At 39.1% G+C, this 19,694-nt stretch overlaps 1 protein-coding gene across 2 annotated transcripts in view; it reads right to left on the bottom strand.

Annotated features, from left to right (window-relative positions):
* The window catches only part of ITPR1 (inositol 1,4,5-trisphosphate receptor type 1), a 240,080-nt gene that overhangs the window by 207,499 nt on the left and 12,887 nt on the right, over positions 1 to 19,694 (bottom strand). For both annotated transcript variants that reach the window (XM_036738075.1, XM_036738074.1), the window contains exons 6-13: positions 19,475 to 19,621; positions 17,531 to 17,626; positions 16,043 to 16,087; positions 9,039 to 9,193; positions 5,328 to 5,427; positions 4,705 to 4,865; positions 3,379 to 3,520; positions 2,403 to 2,561 (exon numbers count right to left, since the gene is read on the bottom strand). In XM_036738075.1, the coding sequence (XP_036593970.1) occupies positions 2,403 to 2,561; positions 3,379 to 3,520; positions 4,705 to 4,865; positions 5,328 to 5,427; positions 9,039 to 9,193; positions 16,043 to 16,087; positions 17,531 to 17,626; positions 19,475 to 19,621 (1,005 nt within the window). The remainder of the gene's footprint in view (positions 1 to 2,402; positions 2,562 to 3,378; positions 3,521 to 4,704; positions 4,866 to 5,327; positions 5,428 to 9,038; positions 9,194 to 16,042; positions 16,088 to 17,530; positions 17,627 to 19,474; positions 19,622 to 19,694) is intronic.

The following is a 19,694-nucleotide window of genomic DNA, read 5'->3' on the forward strand; positions in this document are numbered from 1 at the left end:
GTTTCATTAAGTACACAGTTTGAATTTTAAACTAGTGGCAATTTTCAAAGGTCAGACTTTGTTTATTAGCTCTGAATTTATTACTAATTCAAGAGGATCTAACCGGTGCTCTTTGCTCTGTTCATGCCGAGTAGCTGCATGTTAATCCTATTGGAACTCTTTTGAATGGTCTCATCCCCGTCTTTCCCTCTCAAAGATCATGCAAATTGAAACAAATTCCTGTGATCATCTCTATTTTGCAGTAATAGTCATAAAAAACTGTTTTCAAGATTGCAGAACATCCTTATTACAACTAGGTACTACAAGTATTAGTAAACTCCACTTTATAAATGTGGAAACTGAGGCTCAGAGAGACTAAAAGACTTGCCTGAAATCATACATCTAGTAAATAACAGAGCTAGGATTTGAACTCAGATCTCTCCTGACCTTTCTACTACACAATGGTCTTCCCTGATATTCTAGGGAAGGCGTTATTAACATGGAATCCATGATCTTGGTTTTAAATATTGTGATAACAATACTTCAAAATAATTGGGTTCTTTTGTAATCCTAGAGGATTACAGTAAGGGGTAGCTAGGTGGCAAAGTTAATATAACTGTGTGACCCTGGGCAAGTCATTTGCTTGTTAGCCTCAGTTTCCTCATCGGTAAAACAGATAATAATAGTGCCTATCACCCAGGGGTGCTCTGAGGATCAAACAATAATTATTAGCACTTAGTAGAATTCCTGGCACATGGTAAGCACTATATAATGTGAGCTATTATGTTTAAAAATCTCTGTTCTAGGGGAACATCTCTAAAGGCGAGGCAAGGCAGTATTAAATCACAATTTACCTATACTGAGATAGTGCCCAAGTGTGCCACCATGGTACCTCATTCGGAGACTTGAATAGGGTAGATAAATATCCTTTCAGGGCAGTCTGGATGTAGATTTTTGCCTACCTAATCCTTGTTGCCTATTATTCTACTGAACTGTAATGTACTAGTTGGACATACACCTTGGAAATAGACATCATCTTCCATCATGGCACAAAGGTGACCCTGAATTCTTGAAGGCTATACCCACAGAATGAAAGCTCAGGAAGGTCCCCCAGACTTGGAAGGAGTCAGAGGAAGAGTCAGTGATGGACAGAATATCCATCATCTAAAGAACCCTCTCAGCTATGTTTGGGCATTCATCCTCTGCACCTATAAAACATAGTTCATATGACTGATGGAAGGCTCAAGTGAGATAAAACATAGAAAGTACTTTGCAAGACTTGAAATGCTAAAATTAGTTATTATTACCAGGACATGGCCCAAACTCAGGCAAGAATTTGGGTCTAGGCCTAATTTTTTTAAAATTCTCTCATAGCCCACATTCTAGCAAGAGAAACCTAAAGTACAAATAGCTCAGACAGGTGAAATGAAAAGATTCAACAAAATAATAAACAAATTAGACTTGTATGATTTCATATTTGATTTATGAAATTAAGTCAAGAAGATGGGAGCATTCAAAACCTTCACTGATCATCACATTTCAAAGGAATTGCTTAAGTTCACCCTATCCAATGATGGAAAAGGAAAAAAAAGTATCAAAGCAGAAAAGCTAAATTTAAATCCAGATATAATGGATGAAAAATTTCATCTCACATGAAAAAATTTATTTCTTAAGAGATTTGCTGAATGCCTTGGAATCAGATTTATCAGTCCAGAATTCTACCAGACTTGTGCTAGATTCAAGATGGAGAGAAATAATAGTTGACTGGGAATAGAAGTAAGAAAAACAAGGTAAGGAGAAAAGCACTCCCAGCTATTAAACGATGTAGTGAAAGCCACCCAGAGTTCAGAACACCTAGGTTCACGTCGTGCTTGACATGTGGTTCAAGTGATATTTAATGTCTGTTTGAACCTGAGCAAATGAATTGATCTCTCAGTGCCCTCGGCAATTCTCTAACACTATAAACTTGCGGAGCAGGAGCTGATATGCATTGGGAGAAAGAGTGTCCTCACCAAGAGTTCCTGATACCAGTGAAATATCAGATTGGGAAAAAAATAAACAAAAAATCCGAAAGTGTGTGTACAATGGAGCATTTTTCTTCCGAGTCTTAAGAGAAGACACCAGAAACACAATGGCAAGTTCCACAAGAAATCAGAATGAAATCAAGTCAAGTAACAATAGCTTTCATGGGACTTTTGTCAGGGTCCTTGGCTTAAATGGTTCTCTGGTGCCTGGAAAAGATTCAGCATCCCTCTAAGAGTAGGGGCTCAACGAGCAAGTCAAATTTCCACCCTACCTATTAAGGGAACAATCTATGGCAGCACATTAATTTGACCAGGTGACAACTTCATTTAGGAAGTCAAATTTAATTAACAAATTCTACCACCATTCAACTACTCATCAGATTCCAGCCTGTGCCATACCTGGTTCTTTCTGTAGTCCTGTTGTGAATGCCTTAACACCCTGTAGCACAGCCGGCAGATGTGTCGGAAGGGAGCATGCCGCTGGTCCCCCAGCTCCTCCAGACGGAGCATCGGTCCGTCTCCACAGTCTGTAAATGGGGCCTGCAGTAGCTTGAAAATCTGCAAGATGTTTTAGCAAGTGAAGACAGAAACTAGTGCTGTCACCATCTGTGAGAGGCCATGATTTTCATTTGTCTCTAAATGGCCCCAAAGCAAGCATCGGGAGTTAGTGAGTCAAAGGCAACTGGGCACCTAATGATTATAATAAACTCTATACTCAGTAGCTAGATCATACATATTTCATTTTTGCATACATTCAACAAGTACTTATTCAGCTTGATGACTGACTGTGGAAAAAGGAGCTTTAAGTCTCAAATCAACAAACATCTAGCATGTTTGAAGGACTTAGTTAAACACTAGGGAAGGGGCAAAGTTAAATGGCATGCATGGTCTCCAGCTTCAGGAAGCTGATAACACAAGGGGTACAATATAATGGATTTTAGTTCTCCAATATCCCATTTACTAACAGTAAGAAATCAACATTTTCTAAAGGATACAATTTCTCCTTAAGAACCCCCTAAAATCATCACCCATGACAATCCATCAGTTCCCAGTTTAACCAACTGAGGCATTACTGAGTGAAAGTCAGAATTTATAATGGTGGGGTGTCTTGTGGGCTGGGGTTTTAAGAAGAAAAAGAGAGGAAGGGAGATTCATGAAGGGGCTGTGAGGAAAAAGATTGAGGACTGAATATCTAACCTTCTACCTCTTGTGAATCTATTAATTCACTATTTAATTTGGAAACCTTAGCCCCAGGAATCAGATGCCCTTAGGCCTGAACGAGTCTCTTATGGGGGAATCATACATGGAACTTTATAAGAAGAATGATTTCCATTCATTCTTTACAAACTTTCCCATGTCATGGAGCCCAGCTGACCTGCTTGAGAATATTCTGTTCTCTCATCAGTTTCTGGCGCTCTCTGTTAGGTTTGGAGAACACCACTTCAAGCACATCTTGACCTGAATTAGTTCCACCAGTGACAAAGTAAACTAGATCTTCAAGCAGCTTGGTTACAGATCTGGAGAAGAAACCAGTATCACACACTCTCAGAGTTGGAAGGAACCCAAGAAGACGTTTCATCAAACCCATATCTGAGCAGGAATCCCCTCCGCATTATTTCTGATGAGTGGTTATCCAGACTCCACTCAAAGACCTCCAGTGAAAGGGAACCCATTACAGCCTCCAAGGGAGCCCTCTTTACTTATGCAAATGCAAAGCTCTAAGGGTTAGGACGTTTTCCTTTATGTTAAGCCTCAATCTTCTTTCTGGCTTTTCCAAACACTCCTCCTAATTCTGTCCTCTGGGGCCAAGCAGAACAAGCTAAGACTTCTTCAACACAATAGATGCATTCAACTATCTCAATCCTTGTGGCACCTTTGTTTTGCCAGACTAGAGCTTCCTCGACTAAGCCAAAGACAATTGTAAGTACTTCAAATGCTTGAGGAGTATTTGAAACATCTTCTCCCTTCTTTTCCCAGGTCTTCCCCAGGCTAAACATTCCTAGTCCCTTTGGTTGCTAGAGATCTTCAATGGCAAACATACACTGAACATACTGAAACCAAAAAGCATTAAACAAAATGTTGGGGTGTGTCAGTATATGTATGTGTGTATACATATGTGTGTATACACGCACACACACACATATGTATATATGTGACAAAATGTTAATTTCCTCTCAGTCAACACTTTAGTAACCAAGTTCCTAATCAATAAATATTCCCCAAATTAGGGTTTTTTTTTTTCAGAATTGAAGGCAGAAACAAAAAACTACAGAATTATAGATTTCAAGCTGAAAGGGACTTCAGACGAAACTTAAGTCTAATGGCCTCATTTTACAGATGGGGAAACTGAGAGTCAGAGATATTAAGAGCTAGTAAGTGGCAGAGCTGGGATACAAACTCAGGTCCTCTAACTCCAAATCTATTTCCCATGCTACCCTGCGGCATTACTGAAAACTAAAAGTTGAAATCACTAGTGCTTTTTTAACATTCCACGGATCTGGGGAGAAAGTCAGTGATGCGGTCTATGAGCAACAAGTAAAAGCCTCTGCTACCTTTACAAACGGTTCCAAGATTCCAAGGTGGCTCATGAGAAGAGACTACAAGTGCACCACAACTGCATATTCTAGCCTACTATAAAGACAGGAATTATATCCTCTGTGGAAAAGAGAAAGTGCATCCTTTCGCTTCCTCATCCCTTTACCTTCTCTCGTTCTGTGTGATAGTCCCCTTTTCCAGCTTGCCAGCAATGGACCCCAAAACCTTGCTCGCATCATTGGCAAAGTCCAAATCCCGAACCTCAGCAGGAGACACTGGAACTATGGCAAAAGCTTCCTTGTCCTCCTTCACGGGAGATGTGCCAATCTGGAAAATTCAAAGAAATCCAAGAAACAAAAGGGTTAAGAGGCCAGGAAGTGTCATTTCTATTGGCTTAACTATATAAGGTAATGGAAAGGGCAAAAATTTTCATGGTGGCTTATATTTAAATATCAATTGGAAATTTAATGGTCTTCAAGTTTATAAGCCAAAACATCGTTAGCAGCCAAAACTGTTCTTAAGACAGGCATGAAAATCCAGGTAATTGCATAAGCTTAAAGACCAGAAGCTAAACTAAATGGTCTCATTATTCCTACAGCTCCGAGCTTGCTTCCCTCCAGGTCTTTCTGCGGAGAATTCTTTGGGAGAGCTCTAGTTTGGCCATGTTCGAGTTGGTCATGAATCAATAAAACTTGACAGGTTGGTATGTTTCCCTACTGGACACAATGAAACCCTTTCACTGGGGATGAACCAAAGACCCAAAGTCAGCAGCCAGCTTCCCAGACTTACTTTAAGCATCACCGGTTTTTCTTCTTCCTTGTCAATGGGGATATTTGTGCTGTGAACCCAGGTGTTAGTGCACAGGTGTCTGAGCCTGACGTAGGAGTTCCTAAAGGCAAACAAGAATTTGTCTAGGGCATTTTGGGTTATTTTTTGTAATCGTCATGTTTCAAAACACTCCAACTGCCCCCTCCCCAAAGACAAATGTACAGAAGATAATTGGTGAGTTCTGTTTCTGTTATTATATCTTGGTTGTCGCTGTCGCCATGCTCACCGCAATGCATATTTTTTAAGTATCCAGTAGCACCAAGTGCTGGGGGAGCTCAATAACTATCAATTTATGATAATGGTTAAATTTGTTCGGCCTGGCACATAATCTTTTCAAATTCTCAGACCTGGCATGTTAAAGCGGTCATACCCATGACAAGTATCCTAGCATCAACTTCTTAAATCCTGCAGCTTTTTTATATGCAGCACTCTATCCACCCCCCCCACCCCCGGCCTCCAATTAAACAACCATTTATTGAGTGTCTAATATGTTAAACACAAATTTGAACACAGCATACAGAAGCACTAAGAAAAAAATAGTCTGCTTTTAAGGAGTCTGAATTAGCTGCACTAATAAGTAACAGTAAATAACACAAGATGTTAGTAAGAATGTTACCCAGGGAAATTTTCTTTAAATATTTAAACAGACCAGTGATCTTACTGATTCAGGAGTGAGGCAAATTCCAACCCAGCCATGTCCACCCAGTTTGTGTGAGCCTCACACACGTTTCTGAAACTTAACCACGTTTCTCATCGGGAAGTTACCAGCACTACTGCCATCTCCTATTCTTGCCACCGGACCCAGCCTTTAAATTCTCATTGTTATATAATTCCTTGATGACATTCTTTACTCTTTTTTTTGAATCCTTTGTTGGTTATATACAATCTACTCACACCCACCATGAATGTTTCCTCTATGGAACATTCATATTTAGTTTTTTGGAAGCAGTGGCATTCTGTGTCTCGCTTCCATAGCACAACCCTAGACAAATGAAAGGATGGTTCTTTGTTTTTATGGGAGGCTGCTTAGGGTCAGTAAAAGTGTTTTGCAATTTTCCGAAAATGTAGTCAACTCTCCTTCTCCCTTTCAACTCTGGGTCCAAATTATTATTATCTGTCTAAGAAATACATAGTATTCAACAAACTCTATTGGGTGTCTGTTTAGGTACATGTTGAAATATGAGTGAAAGACATTCTTCACTCATTTGGTCTTCTCCTGTGTGAATGGACACATCCACAAATACAGAGGTGCTAAATAACCACATTCTGCATGAATTCAGCAAAGAGGAAGAAAAATGAGGACCAAATATTTCAGGAAGGCCTCACAAAGGGGGTGGAAATGGAGCTGGGCTTTGAAGGATGGGATGCATCTGGATAAGGCAAAGTGAAGGCACCAAGGAAAGAGGAATAACACCTGTAGTGTTATTACACAGTAGAGCGATGTGGGGAAGCTTCTTTAACACCCTGTTAACAAATCATCCCCTTCTTTGTAGAAATATGGAACTCTGGGCATAGAACACTGAATATAATGGCCAACTTTGCTGATATGTTGAACTGGCTTTCTTTTTCAGAGAAGATTCTGTAAGAGGGGGCCAGTGAGGGATATGCTAGGAAATATGATAGACAAGATATGTCAATAAAAATTTAATTTAAAAATTATATCACCCACAATACAATACAAATCAATATTTAGGGGTTATAAAAACTATATTTCAACTGCATGTTGCCAATGATAATTTGCAGGTAAGAAATAATATAGTCCCAACCTCTTCATCTCCAGACTCACATTTCCAAAGGCCAACTGGACATCTCTAGATCCACATTTCCAAAGACCTACTGGACATCTCAATACTGATGTACCACAAGGACCTCAAACTCATCAAAACACTATTACCTTTCCCTCCTCTCCAAACCTACTCCTTCTGCTTTCCCTATTTTTAAAATTAATTTAATCTTTAAAAATTCCCCCCCCCAGTCACTCAAAAATCTCACATCACCTTGTCTGCCCCTACTCTTTAGGCCCTCTATCCAATCAGCTGCCATATTTTGTTGATACTTCCCCTACACATTCTCTCTCATTAGGCTCTTCTTTTCCTTTTCTGCCACCAACATCATTGGTCAAGTGCTCATCACCTCTGAACTGGACTAAAGCAATCCCCTAGTAACCAATCCCTTCCCACCCCCAGTCTCTCCTCCATCTTACTGATTAAAGAGTCTTCCTAATGTACAGATTTGATCACCTTCTACCTCTGCTCAGAAAGTTCCTGCAGTTCCCCCACTACCTGCCAAATAAAAAGCCTAACATCTAGGGCCCTTCTGCAATTTTATTTCAACTTCTCCTTTCAGGTTTATCCCCCATCACTCTCCACAATATAGCCCATGCTCCAGACAAACTGGTGAAAGAAAGACCTTTTTTTCATTCTGGGCCTCTATTCATTCTACTACCGATGTCTGAAACATTGGCTTCTAACCATACCAACATACTGAAGTTCTATCCATTTTTCAAGGTCCATATGAAATGCCACATTCTCTAGGGAGCCTGGATTCCCTGTTTTTGTCAAAAGTGATTGATCACTCTTTGGAATTCTCTTATCATTCTGTTCATGGATCACTGGCAGTCTTCACCATTAGACTGTCAGTTTCTTGAGGACAGGTACTTACTTACCTTTGCATCGCCTTCAGTGCCTAAATACTTTTGTTCTGCACATAGCCAGCACTTCCTAAACCTTTACTGAATGAATATCTAAAGAAAATGGAGCCTTCCATAATATACCATTTTCCCTCAAAAGCACAACAAAACTAAAATCTTATAATATAACCAACATTTCCAATATACTATTACCAGCAATTTCTCTTTCCTATTATTTCTTCATTTGGTCAACAGCTCCCAATCAGGAAGAGGAAAGGAAGCCACAAATACTAAGACTATTCAACTTGAAGTAGTTCCATGTGTTTTCCTGACCATGGCACCTCCTAACTGGGCCCTTTAGACTCTGATTGGATAATATGTTTGAAGTATGATTCCTGAACAATTAGATGAAAGCAGAGACAATAGCGTGCTGGATTTGGAATCAGAGGAATTAAGTTTCAAATCGTAGTTTCACCATTACTTCCTATACGACCTCAGACAAGTCACTTTCCCCACCTAGGACTTGGTTTCCTCATCTGTAAAAGAAGGAGGTTGTACTAGGAAACTACTCATGTCCCTTCTGGCTCTAAATCTATGGCCCTTTCTTCCAAAGGACAAAGGGCTCCAGAGCTTGCCTGCTCTAAACATTGGCTAGTTAATACAACACTGGCCTTCCTCAAAAAATGCCTGGATATACAGCTTTTCTTTCTACAACAGTGGTTGGTTTGAGAGATGACAAAGCAATGTAGCTGCCCGAGCACTCGAACCGGACAGCAGAGACCTGAGCTCTTGATCTTTAGTCGTTTGATAATGGTCAGACCACAACCCTTCCATGTCTCAGTTCCCTGATCTGTAAAAAGAGAAATGATATTTTCTGCCCTGACTCCCTCAGAGGGCTGTTGAGAAAAGTCAAATGAGAGAATATCCATGGAGGTAGTATGTAAATTTGGAAGTGCTGTGCCAACCTATGGTAAAGAAGCATTACCATTAAGTCAGGTTCCAAGCACTGATTAACTCCCAAAGGGCGGTGTTTTTTGTCGTACCTTGGAACAAGGCTATCGCCCCCTCGCAAAGTGGTAGGATCTAGCTCAAAGATGGAGGAGATATCATTTCCTTCAGGCACAGAGACCAGGGAGTACGCCATCTTTTCTTGGGCATTTCGTAGCCTGCTTCTTGATGCGTCCTGATCAGAGTCCATCTGAGGAAGAAAATTTATCAGAAAGTCAGGAAAGTAGTTTGCCAAATGCCACATGTACTAAAATCATCTTTTAAGCCGCAGGTACCAAGAGGAATGACTCTGAATGCCAGGAGCTGGCAAGAAACTACACCTCTGTTTCAGAAAGGTCATAAAAATTGACAATTAGCACTTTGGCCAAAAAATTATGCAATTGCCTCCCACTGCAATGCCTTTTAAATCAACCTTGGGTAACGGTCCTGGTCTTCCATGAAAATAGTTCCACTGGTGGAACTGAGCGACGGTCTACGTTGATCTTATTAAAGGAACAATCCCCTTTTCAAGGAAGAAATGGTTGATTTCAAGTCAAGCGTGGCCCCAGTAGGTCTAGCACAAATGCTTTATTGAGAAGGTTCAGATCCTAGCTCATCCACTTGCTATGCATGTTACCTAGGGTGACTCATTTCTTAACTTTCCTAGGCTTGAGTAATTTCATCTCCAAGATGAGGGGGGTGAATTCAACGGCTTCTAAAATATCATTCCATATACTGGTCAACAGTATAGGTTACAAAATCAAATGGGTCCAGTTCATTCATCCAAAATCAAATAGGAAAGCACGTCTGAAATAAGGGTGAAATTGTACTGAAACATTAGAAACCTGGGTTAGTGAGAAGCCCCAAATTTCTCAGAACAAGGCCTACTCAACAACCTGGGCTTTCCAGAGAGGTTATAAAATCTCCTCTTAAGAACATTCTTTCAAAAACAGGTCAGATGCCCATCTGCTTGAGTTATTTTGAATTTTAAAGTAAATCCTGACAAGAGGCTTGGGTTTTCAAGGTCCTTTTCACCCCTGTGGTTCTAGATGGGCTTTATTTCCTCCTGCCAGTGAGGCATAAGCAAAATGTCTTAACAGTCAGCAGAGCTTCAGATATTTGGTAACAAACTCCAACCGGGAATAGCAGGTTTTCCACTTCTCCTAAGCTGCTTGTCTTGGACAGAACCTTTATTCTCCAACAGCAAAGAAAGCCAACTGTACGACTTAAAGAAGAGGCAAGTTAAAGATAACCACGACCAAAGGGAGAGAGGAGACAGATTCTGCCTTTGAAGTTCAATACCTTTCAGGATAGGCTCTCCAAGGTTTGCCTCTTTCATTAATCATCTGTCTTAAGTATTTTCTTTCTACCACCTCCCCCTGAAAAAATTCAGTATCCCTAACTTGCCACTTCTTCCTCCTCATTTTCTCCCTCATACCTTTTAGAGGCCCACTGAACTGAACCCCAGTTGGTCCACATTGTGGTAACTATACACAGTCCAGGGCCCAAAACACAGCATGAAAATTTCAGTCAAGCAGGGCTCATTCTGACGGGATAGAGTGTTATGCCTCAGAAAACTTGTAAAGCATTCCACATATCCTTTCAGATCTAAACTGCAATGGCCACTAAACAGAGGAATATGGCCAAGCTGAGACCTGGTGACTAAAACTTCAGAGAAACATATGAGAAGGTCAAAGAGAACCTGAGGTTGCAAGAAGGCAGCTCTGTCCAGATCCGTCCCACTCGTAATTCCCTGACATCTTGGTCCAAGGTAAGGCAAACCAGATCATAGCCATTTGATGCGCAGGCTACTTTTGCCATCTAGTGGGCAAATAGCATAAATCAAGAGGACCGAGCCTAAAACCTAAAAGCTTTCCCATTTCTCACTTTTAAATGGATGCGTGAAAGGCACCACTAAATATATAACATTAACCACTGAGAGAAACACAATGCATTCAATAAGAAACTTAGAGGGAGAAAAGGTTGTGAGCAAGAGTACAACAAAATGAAATACTCTTAAACCTGTCATTTCTCAACTTTTCTACTCTTCCACGAATGGCACCTAATCTACCAGAAAAGTAGAGTATAGGTGGAATATACTGTCTATGCAGGCAACTTCCTGAGGTAGGAACAGGGCTAGGTGCCTCATGGTAGTGGCAGTGAGCGATGCCTTTCTCAAAGCCCTCATGACATCCTTATCACACCAGAGTTACAGTTTTGAGTAATGTCCAGAGTAATAAGACTGTACCCTCTACATAATTATATCCACAGCCATTGTCATGGACACTGTGCCCTCACCCTAGCCCTGCCAAGGAGAAATTAATTCTTGGTAATGGATGGTAGGTTTTTCTTCCTCAGATTAGCTACCCTCATAATTCTAACTCTAGCTAAAACTAAAATAATCTGCAGGTGCAATCATGAAACCAGGTAGTAATATTTTATAAAAATCATAGTGAATGGGAAAATGTCAAGATTTTCAAAAAGAAATTAAGTATATTTTGAAAACTAGAGGCCAGTAAGCCTGATACTGATTCTAGAAAAATTCTAAAAATAAATCATTAAACATAATTGCCAATCACTCAGTTGGGAAAAAGGTGATTACTAAGAATCAGCATGGGGACTATTCATCACATCATCTACAAATATTCGGAAAAGTGTGTGTGTGTGTGTGTGTGTGTGTGTGTGTGTGTGTGTATGACTTTATTTATTCTGCATAAAGCATGTTTGCTTATTTATTAGACTGAACCATGCTGCATATTTTGGTGGACCTGAAGACCACATTCATAATGCTTACTGCATATATTGATTCATGGACCTTTGAACCAATAACTTGTCCTCTACTTAACCCACCTTAGGGGCCTATGGTTCACAGTTTAGAAATCATCAATAAAATAAGAAAATCTAGGGATTTTAGTTAACTACAAATTTAATGAATAAACAATATTATAGCTACTTTTAAAAGGTAACGGAAACAAATCTTTTTAATGGAAATCTAATGCTCAGATCAAGAGAGCTGATAGTCCTACTGTATTTTGTTCTGATCATGCTATGTCAAGAATAATATTTTTAGCTCTAAGAACCAACATTAAGGAAAGGCAATGACAAACTAAAGAACATGGCAAGGAGGGTAACTGGGATGGTGAGAGGTTTACAAACCACACCATATAAATAATGGCTGAAATTGCTAGAGCTATTCAATGCAGAATAAGAAAAAACTTGGGGGATATATAACAATTCTTGTCATATGTATTTGACGGGTTGTCATATGCAGGAGGCAATAAATAATGTGTGTAGAGACCTAGGGCAGAATTGGGATGAATGCCTGAGAGGTTAAAGATATAGAATTTAATTTAACCTAAAGGAGAGCACTCTGACAATTAGAGCAGTCTAAAAACAGAACACAGTGTTATACAGTGTAGTGAGCTCTTTAATCTTTGAAAATGTGCAAACCAAAGATGAATAATGTCTAAAGAGGTTTTCTGCAAGAGGAAGAAAGGGAGATGAGGTGACATCTAAAGTACCTTCCAGGGCTGAGAATTGACAATTCTATTAAGACATACATGGGAAAGCAAATTTGTTGCAGTCATAAAATGCTTTCTAAAAGTCTAAATGTCAAACAATTTCTCTCCCATTACTACAGATATTTAAATATGACTACTTCCAAAGTACTTCTGGGTAATACATATAAAATTATCTGCTACTATCAAGCCCTCCACTATGTCCTATCCTGGTGCCACATCCTGGTATGAAAGGCAATGCCAATAAAGCACAAACTTGGTAGGTGCTATCACGCTGGGAAGATTCTGAGTATGATCCCAGGGACACATGGAATCTGCTGTCCAAAGTTCAACCTCTCAAAGTACTAAGATTCCACCACCAGTACAATGGCCATGAGGTGATAAATTCTTCCTCAACAGCAAGCCATTTAACATGGAAAAATTCGAAAAATGGCTCCCAGTCCTGTGAAACTCCTTGAACTACAGCAGTGACGGTGGTAGAGTTGCAGAAAGGGAGGAAGCAGATACTAAGAAGAACTTTTAAGCCATCTATAAACTTTAACTTAATTATAAGCATGCTAAATGTGAAAAATTTTGTGTAGTGACAGACTGCCATAAATGAACCACATCAATATTCATATTCTCACAATAAATGAAATAAGAAGACAAAAGGGAGTTTCCTCTAATAGAAGGATGACTTATAGGAACTATGGAGAAGCAAATGAAGGTAACTGGCATTTTATTATATTATAACTACAAAATCAACAAGAAACATCATTTCTTAGTATACTTTGTCATACCATCTTATCAGTGCTTAAGATGAGCATAAGGAAAAAAACTGAGCATAAAAATAGCTGAAGCTTATGTACCAACTCTGTGAAAGTTGTTGAAGAAGCAGAGGAACATTCTACAAACAACATTTTATGAAGAACTTGGCAGTGTCTTTCACTTCAAATAAACATATATATCTTGGTGATCAGTGACTTTAGTAGAAAGATGGGCACAGTAAAGGATGGTGAAAAGTTTGTTGGAAAACATGACTTATGTTTGAGAGCTCAAGAGTCTAAATGTGAACTGTTCAGAATCCTCATGGCTCTATATATTCAAAATCTTCTTCCAAAACAGGGGTGACAAGCACTGGATATGCCAAACACCAGAAGGATAAAAAACCTGACTCAGTCTTTGCAGGCAACAAACAACTGATCGATGATGTGAACATCCCAGTAGAATCTGCTGTTTGTTTGTAGTTAGTGCATCAGCCAGTTAGACCAAAGTTCAGAATCTTTCTAAGAAGACGCTGTAAGCAACTGCAACAGCTTTAAACTGACTTATTCCAACAAACCATCAACGTTGAAATAGAAAATGGAAAAAAGACAGAGATACTGACCCTAATTATCATACAGCTGGTGAAAACATGGCTAGAAAGTTAGTGAAGTCCGGTTGGAGCAATATTCTGATGCAATAGGCAACCTGAATCAATCCAAAACAGCAGTGCCCCAGAGAGGGAGTTAGGGGAAGGGGAGGAGATAGTTAAGCTCTCCAGGGCATGGTTTATGGTCAAATGTCAAGGCATTTCTCAAACAGATGGAAGGGAAATGAAGCATAGCTATAGCCAGACCTAGATACAGAAGGGACACAAAGCAATCTGAACAGTAGGGACTCAGAGTCAGCTACAGCAATCAAAAGGTGAAGTCTTCCAGGTGACGGTTCCTAATCCATACAGCAAACCCACTGGCTAGAAGATGGCCAGGAAATGAAGCATGACTGGTGGCAGGACTAGACATTATGAGAAAATTGAATTCTCTTTAATGAAATCTGTGATTACCCAGAATAGCTTCACCATCCACTCATGAAAAACAAAGTGGATTAAAAAAATGCCTATTGTCCAAATGTTGACATGAAGACAGATGGTCAGGACACAGTCATTATAGATCAGTTCATCTGCCTGAGAGAGGGACAGCGGATGGACAATGATAGACAATAAGATGTGCTTTATTAGAATGAGCTGAAGTGCTTCTGGGGAACTAGGTAATGCTTTTAATGATCCTGAACTTGTCCCCCAACTCACCTTTTTAACACAAATGTTCCACCAGCAATGCTGCATGGTTATAAATTATAAAATACTTGCTCTCCAAATAATTAGTGTTATAGGTGACCCAAAGCATAATGGAGAGACACGTGGTAGGTGCATGTAAAAGGCAGCAAACATATTTGCAACGATGGCCTGTACACAAGAAGCAGCACAAAGCATATCAAAGAGGAAATGATGACTGGAAAAGTTGGTGAGGCGTCACATGGAGAGTGAAGAATGACAGATGGGTATCCCTAGTACTGTCATAGTTATCTTCTAAATAGAATAAGATCTAGAGGAAAACCTTCAGCATACTAGGTAGGTCCTCTCTGTAGAACCAATGAGAGCATGTGAAAAAGATACCACAAGATGAGAAGAGAAGGCATGGGTGGGTTTCAGTCTCCACTGATAGAGAGAGCATTTGCATCATTGAGTTCATTGATCCAGTAAAGTATGGTATAATGGGAATGTTACTGTGGGAATTCCTTTCCTTTAAGAGTTGGGCTAGATGACCACTGAGATCGCTTAAATTCCATGATTCCAAGAAGTAGAAAAGCAGCCATAAAGTGCTATAGAAATAGAAGCTATTGTTATTTTCTAAGAAACCCTAAAAAATGTTCATCACCATTCCCCATGCTAATAGACTAATTATAATGTGGGCACAACTTGTCCAAGGAACATTTTTTTCTTTCCCTCAAAGCTATGAGGACCAAAATCCAACTTCCCCGGACCCCTCCCCAGAAAAAGGCTTTGCACTCCTTATCCCTTAATACTTTCCAACGTCCCTTTTCCAATCCTTCTTAGCAAACAATACTTAACAGCTATTTGAAGTAATTGTATCTAAATACCACCACCAACTCAAAATATAATCTATACTAGAGACATACCATCAATTTGCAATGATATGACTAAACCAAAACCGAGAACAAGGAGGGTTACCCATGTCCTGGCAACAGAGGACAAACTCTTAAAACTGTAGGACTGACAAATGGACTATCAGATATGCAGTGTCTGATAGGACAACGTCACAGTCAAAAGGACACTATTTATAATATCTTGTATTCTTTCCATGAAAACGGAACGAAATCAGAACCAGTGGTAGGTACATTATCATATAATTACTCTGCCTCCATTTCCTTATCTATATAATGAGGTCATTGGATTCAAGCTATGGAATACACAGTCACTCTCTTCTAGAAAAACTAACAACTTTTCTTTTCTAGGAGAGGTAACAAGATACCTTGATTAATAAGACTGAAAGAAAATCATGAGCAATAATGTCCGATATGCGTTGGCCTGTTGAAGGATACTAAGGCTACCCAGCAGATCCAAACTTTCCCTTTCATTCAAGTCCAGATTGTCCATTTCCTAGTACTCACAGCCTGCAGGTACAGAAAACCTAGTACAGGTACTAGGTACAGGAACCTAGTTCCAGAGCCTATGGTCATGCCCTCCTAGATGAAGACAAGAAGTGGCTCTTGCCCATACTTACTGAGGATTGAAACTCCAGGCACTCTTCCTCATAGTCAGGGTCTACCTGATGAAAAAGAATCATTAGGAAGTTTAAAAATCCATCGCTTTCTCAGGCTTATGGTCCCACTTTTACAAGGCTTCAAGGCCTGCAAACGATGTTAGAAAAACAAGGAACCTTTCTTCCCTTCCACAAAACCAGCATGCCACAACTACAACACGCACAAGATACACGAGCACAACACACACATTACAGTTGACCTCTTGCCGAATAGTTGGATCTCAAGTCTGGACAGAAGGAATGTGATTGAATGACTATCAAAGTGAATAGTCTGGCTCAGATAAAAGTCTAATAGAAATCAAATCAAATCTGCAGAAAGGAATTCTAAGAAATCCTTTTTACTAGAATTTAAGATATAATACCTTCCAGCAAGAGCTATCTTTATCCTGGTACAAGAGAGATAAGGTAACTCACACATCTTGGCAAACCATTGTAATCAAAATTCTACACAGCCAGTTAGAAAATCCTTGGAGTCATGTTTGAAATTTCAAAGTAGGTTTTTTATCCTTAACTCTTAAATATTTATTTAAAGAGAAAAAGAGTCATAGAATAAATCACTCAAGGATCAGATCTCCTAAAGAACTTGGAACTTTTAAGCTCCACATTCTTCAGGTCAGTAGGAGCAGAAAGCTGATTCACTCACTTATCAATAACCTTGAAGATCTATGATAAATAACACCAATGCACAAGACAACAGAAGTCTTCTGACATACTTCATGGAGCTACTATGAATAAATCTCAACATCTGCCACACTGCAGGAAGTCTCCTTAATTTAATGTATAAATTAAAAATTCCTTCTGTCCTTCACTATTAAATCTTGCCTTTAAAACTCTTAACAGGCATTTGAGATGAAGTAATTTTCTTTAAATTTGACTTTTACTTTAATAAAAGAGATTGGCCTCATCTCTCTACTCTCAAAGCACCAAATGACCAAGTTTCTTTATTTGAAACTAAAAAAATTTAGAAGGCACTTTCAAATTTTTTCTTCCTGCAGGAGACTTTACCAAAATTATATTTGTTCTCATAGCCTAATATTTGTCTTTAAATTTTCTACTCCTTCACATTTCTGGCACATATCTATCTATAAGCCAATTCATAATTATTCCCAAACTAGGGTGTGGAATATGGTTGAATTTGACAAGATGGATAAATGAAATCCACTAATAATCCTAAAATGTCATTTGAAGGTTAGTTTCTAAACTTCTTTTTCACCAAATCTTAATCAAGGTACCAATAACTAAAGAAAATGAAAGGATTTTTGACTTTGTTGCTATGCCTTCCAGTAGAGGTATTAATAAGCATTCATAGGAAAAGGTTAAGGAGGAAAAGTGAGGTGGTAATTCACAAATCGGATAGAAGAGAATGATACTGAATTGATATTGAATGTATGACGAAAAGAAGGTGACAGAACAAGGGGAGATAAACCAAGGACTCTGGTTGCACCTTACCTCTGCTGCTAAGTAATGCCCAGTAGCAAGATGTTTGAAACGAAAGAGACTATTCCAGTATCCTGCTCCACCACGACATGGGTCATGTTGTACCACCTAGCAAGAGGAGTGACACACCATGTTAAAAGAAAATTTAATGCACTTATAAAATCACAATCCATTTGACATATTTAAATGGACAGGAAGACTGGTAAGACAAATGATCATCTTCCAACAAGTCTTTTTAAGTCCAAACTTATAGGAAAAGTTAAATAATGTTTCTTCAGGGTACAAAAGTTTAATTTACTGATTAGCAGAATAAAATTAACATAAAAACCTTAAGTATTCACAGACAGATTAGCTTGAATTTCCTGAGATAAAAAAAAGTGTTTGGAATTCATCTGCACTCATGAGGAGATCTACAAGCTAATTGTGTGAGCATCAAAACTTCAGCTGATACACACACAGTTTACTGTTGGTTGAAGAATCTAGACAATTTAATATATAGCAAAGATGGTTTCTTTTCACCTCTTTTAATTCCAGAGTACACATAAACAAAGTCAATAGAAATTTTTAAAAGGTCTCTGAATTTTCAAAAGTAACAAGACACAATATCATTTCAGAGGGCTGATACTTTGTGGAGCATTCAGGAAAAATAACTTGGCCTTGGATTTTCCAACCAAGGAAGAAAATTTAGGCAACATTCTTAGGATGCAAGAGTGGAAGTTCCTGCAGATTGGGTTGATATATGACAGCTAATCGAATCAATAATTCAAAATCAGAAATAATACATTTCTACCACCATAAAATTGCTTTAAAAGTTAGATACCTATACGATTTCTTAAATATGGCAACTATAAGAGGATATTCTGATGGATTACAACCAAATTCATCCCAACTGGAGCTATGAATCTTGAACTTCCTTTTTCCTCTTATGGGGCAAATGGAAAAATCTCACCTAAACTGTATTCAATTCATATCATGGAAAATAGAAAGTAATTCTATAGATTGGCAAACAAATAGTGACTTAGAATCAAAAATACCCGACTTCAGACACTCCCTAGCTGAGTGACCATAGGAAAATAATTTAATTTTTGACCACCCCAATTCCCTCATTTGTCAAATGTTGATAATGACAGCACTTTCCTCACAAGGTTGTTGTAAATATCAAATGAGATATTTGGAAAAATGTGTGGCAAACCTAACCAGTGGCATGTAAATGCTATTTATTATCACTATTTAGCTATATTAATGTTAATAGAGGAAAAGGATAGAGAGACAAAGACAAAGGTAGACAACAAAACACTCGGAGAAAACAGAGGCACTCATTCAAGGGGTGAATAAATGAACAAATTATGGCAACGAATCTGATGGAACACAGCTGAATCATAAAAAATAACAAAGATGTGGAATTTAGAGAAATGTGGGAGCATGCAGAATCAGAACCAGGAAAAGGAACCATACACAATAAATGTAGTAATGCAGGTAAAAAATATACTAAAAGTCAGCCCAACTCAGATTAACTGCAATGCCTTAGTCAAGCAACCAACCAAACATGTGCCAACCACCATGGCATGTACTAGGGGTACAAATATAAAAGGGAAATACTGCCCTAAAGGATCTTATATTCTATTAGGAGGATAAAACATGTTGCTAGTACATTAGTCCCTGAGAACAGATGATGAAACATGTCTCCCTCTAGCCTCTCATGGGAAGTGGGAGCCTACAAGGGCAGAATGGTGCATCTGCCATCAGACTCTGTGGATTTTCCTTAACTATTTGTTTGTCTTTCTTACTTCACTGGGGTGGCATACGTGTATGTATTAAAAATTACTGATATGTAAAATAAACGACATCAATAAAACTTTATTTAAAAGAGAGGATGCAGAGATTTAGAGGGAGGAAGGATTATTCTTAGAAATCCACATGTTTGTTTCTGCCCTTCCCCCACTCCTTCTGGCTCACCTCCACCTCCCACAGCGCCTTGGAACTGGTTGCAGAAGTGGCTGACTGCCTCCCTGTGGTCCTCAAGAAGACGTGTTGTTTCTTTCTATGCTCGTCACAGGTCAGGAACTTCTCTTGCTCTGCGTGGAACAGTCTGACCACGTCACCCTGATGATGAATACGCACAAGATAAAAAAGCTCTGACTCGGCTGACACGAGATGATGAAAATACAGGCCAATC

This window comes from Trichosurus vulpecula, chromosome 9 (assembly GCF_011100635.1).
Source record: "Trichosurus vulpecula isolate mTriVul1 chromosome 9, mTriVul1.pri, whole genome shotgun sequence".
In the NCBI taxonomy this organism is placed as follows: Eukaryota; Metazoa; Chordata; class Mammalia; order Diprotodontia; family Phalangeridae; genus Trichosurus; species Trichosurus vulpecula.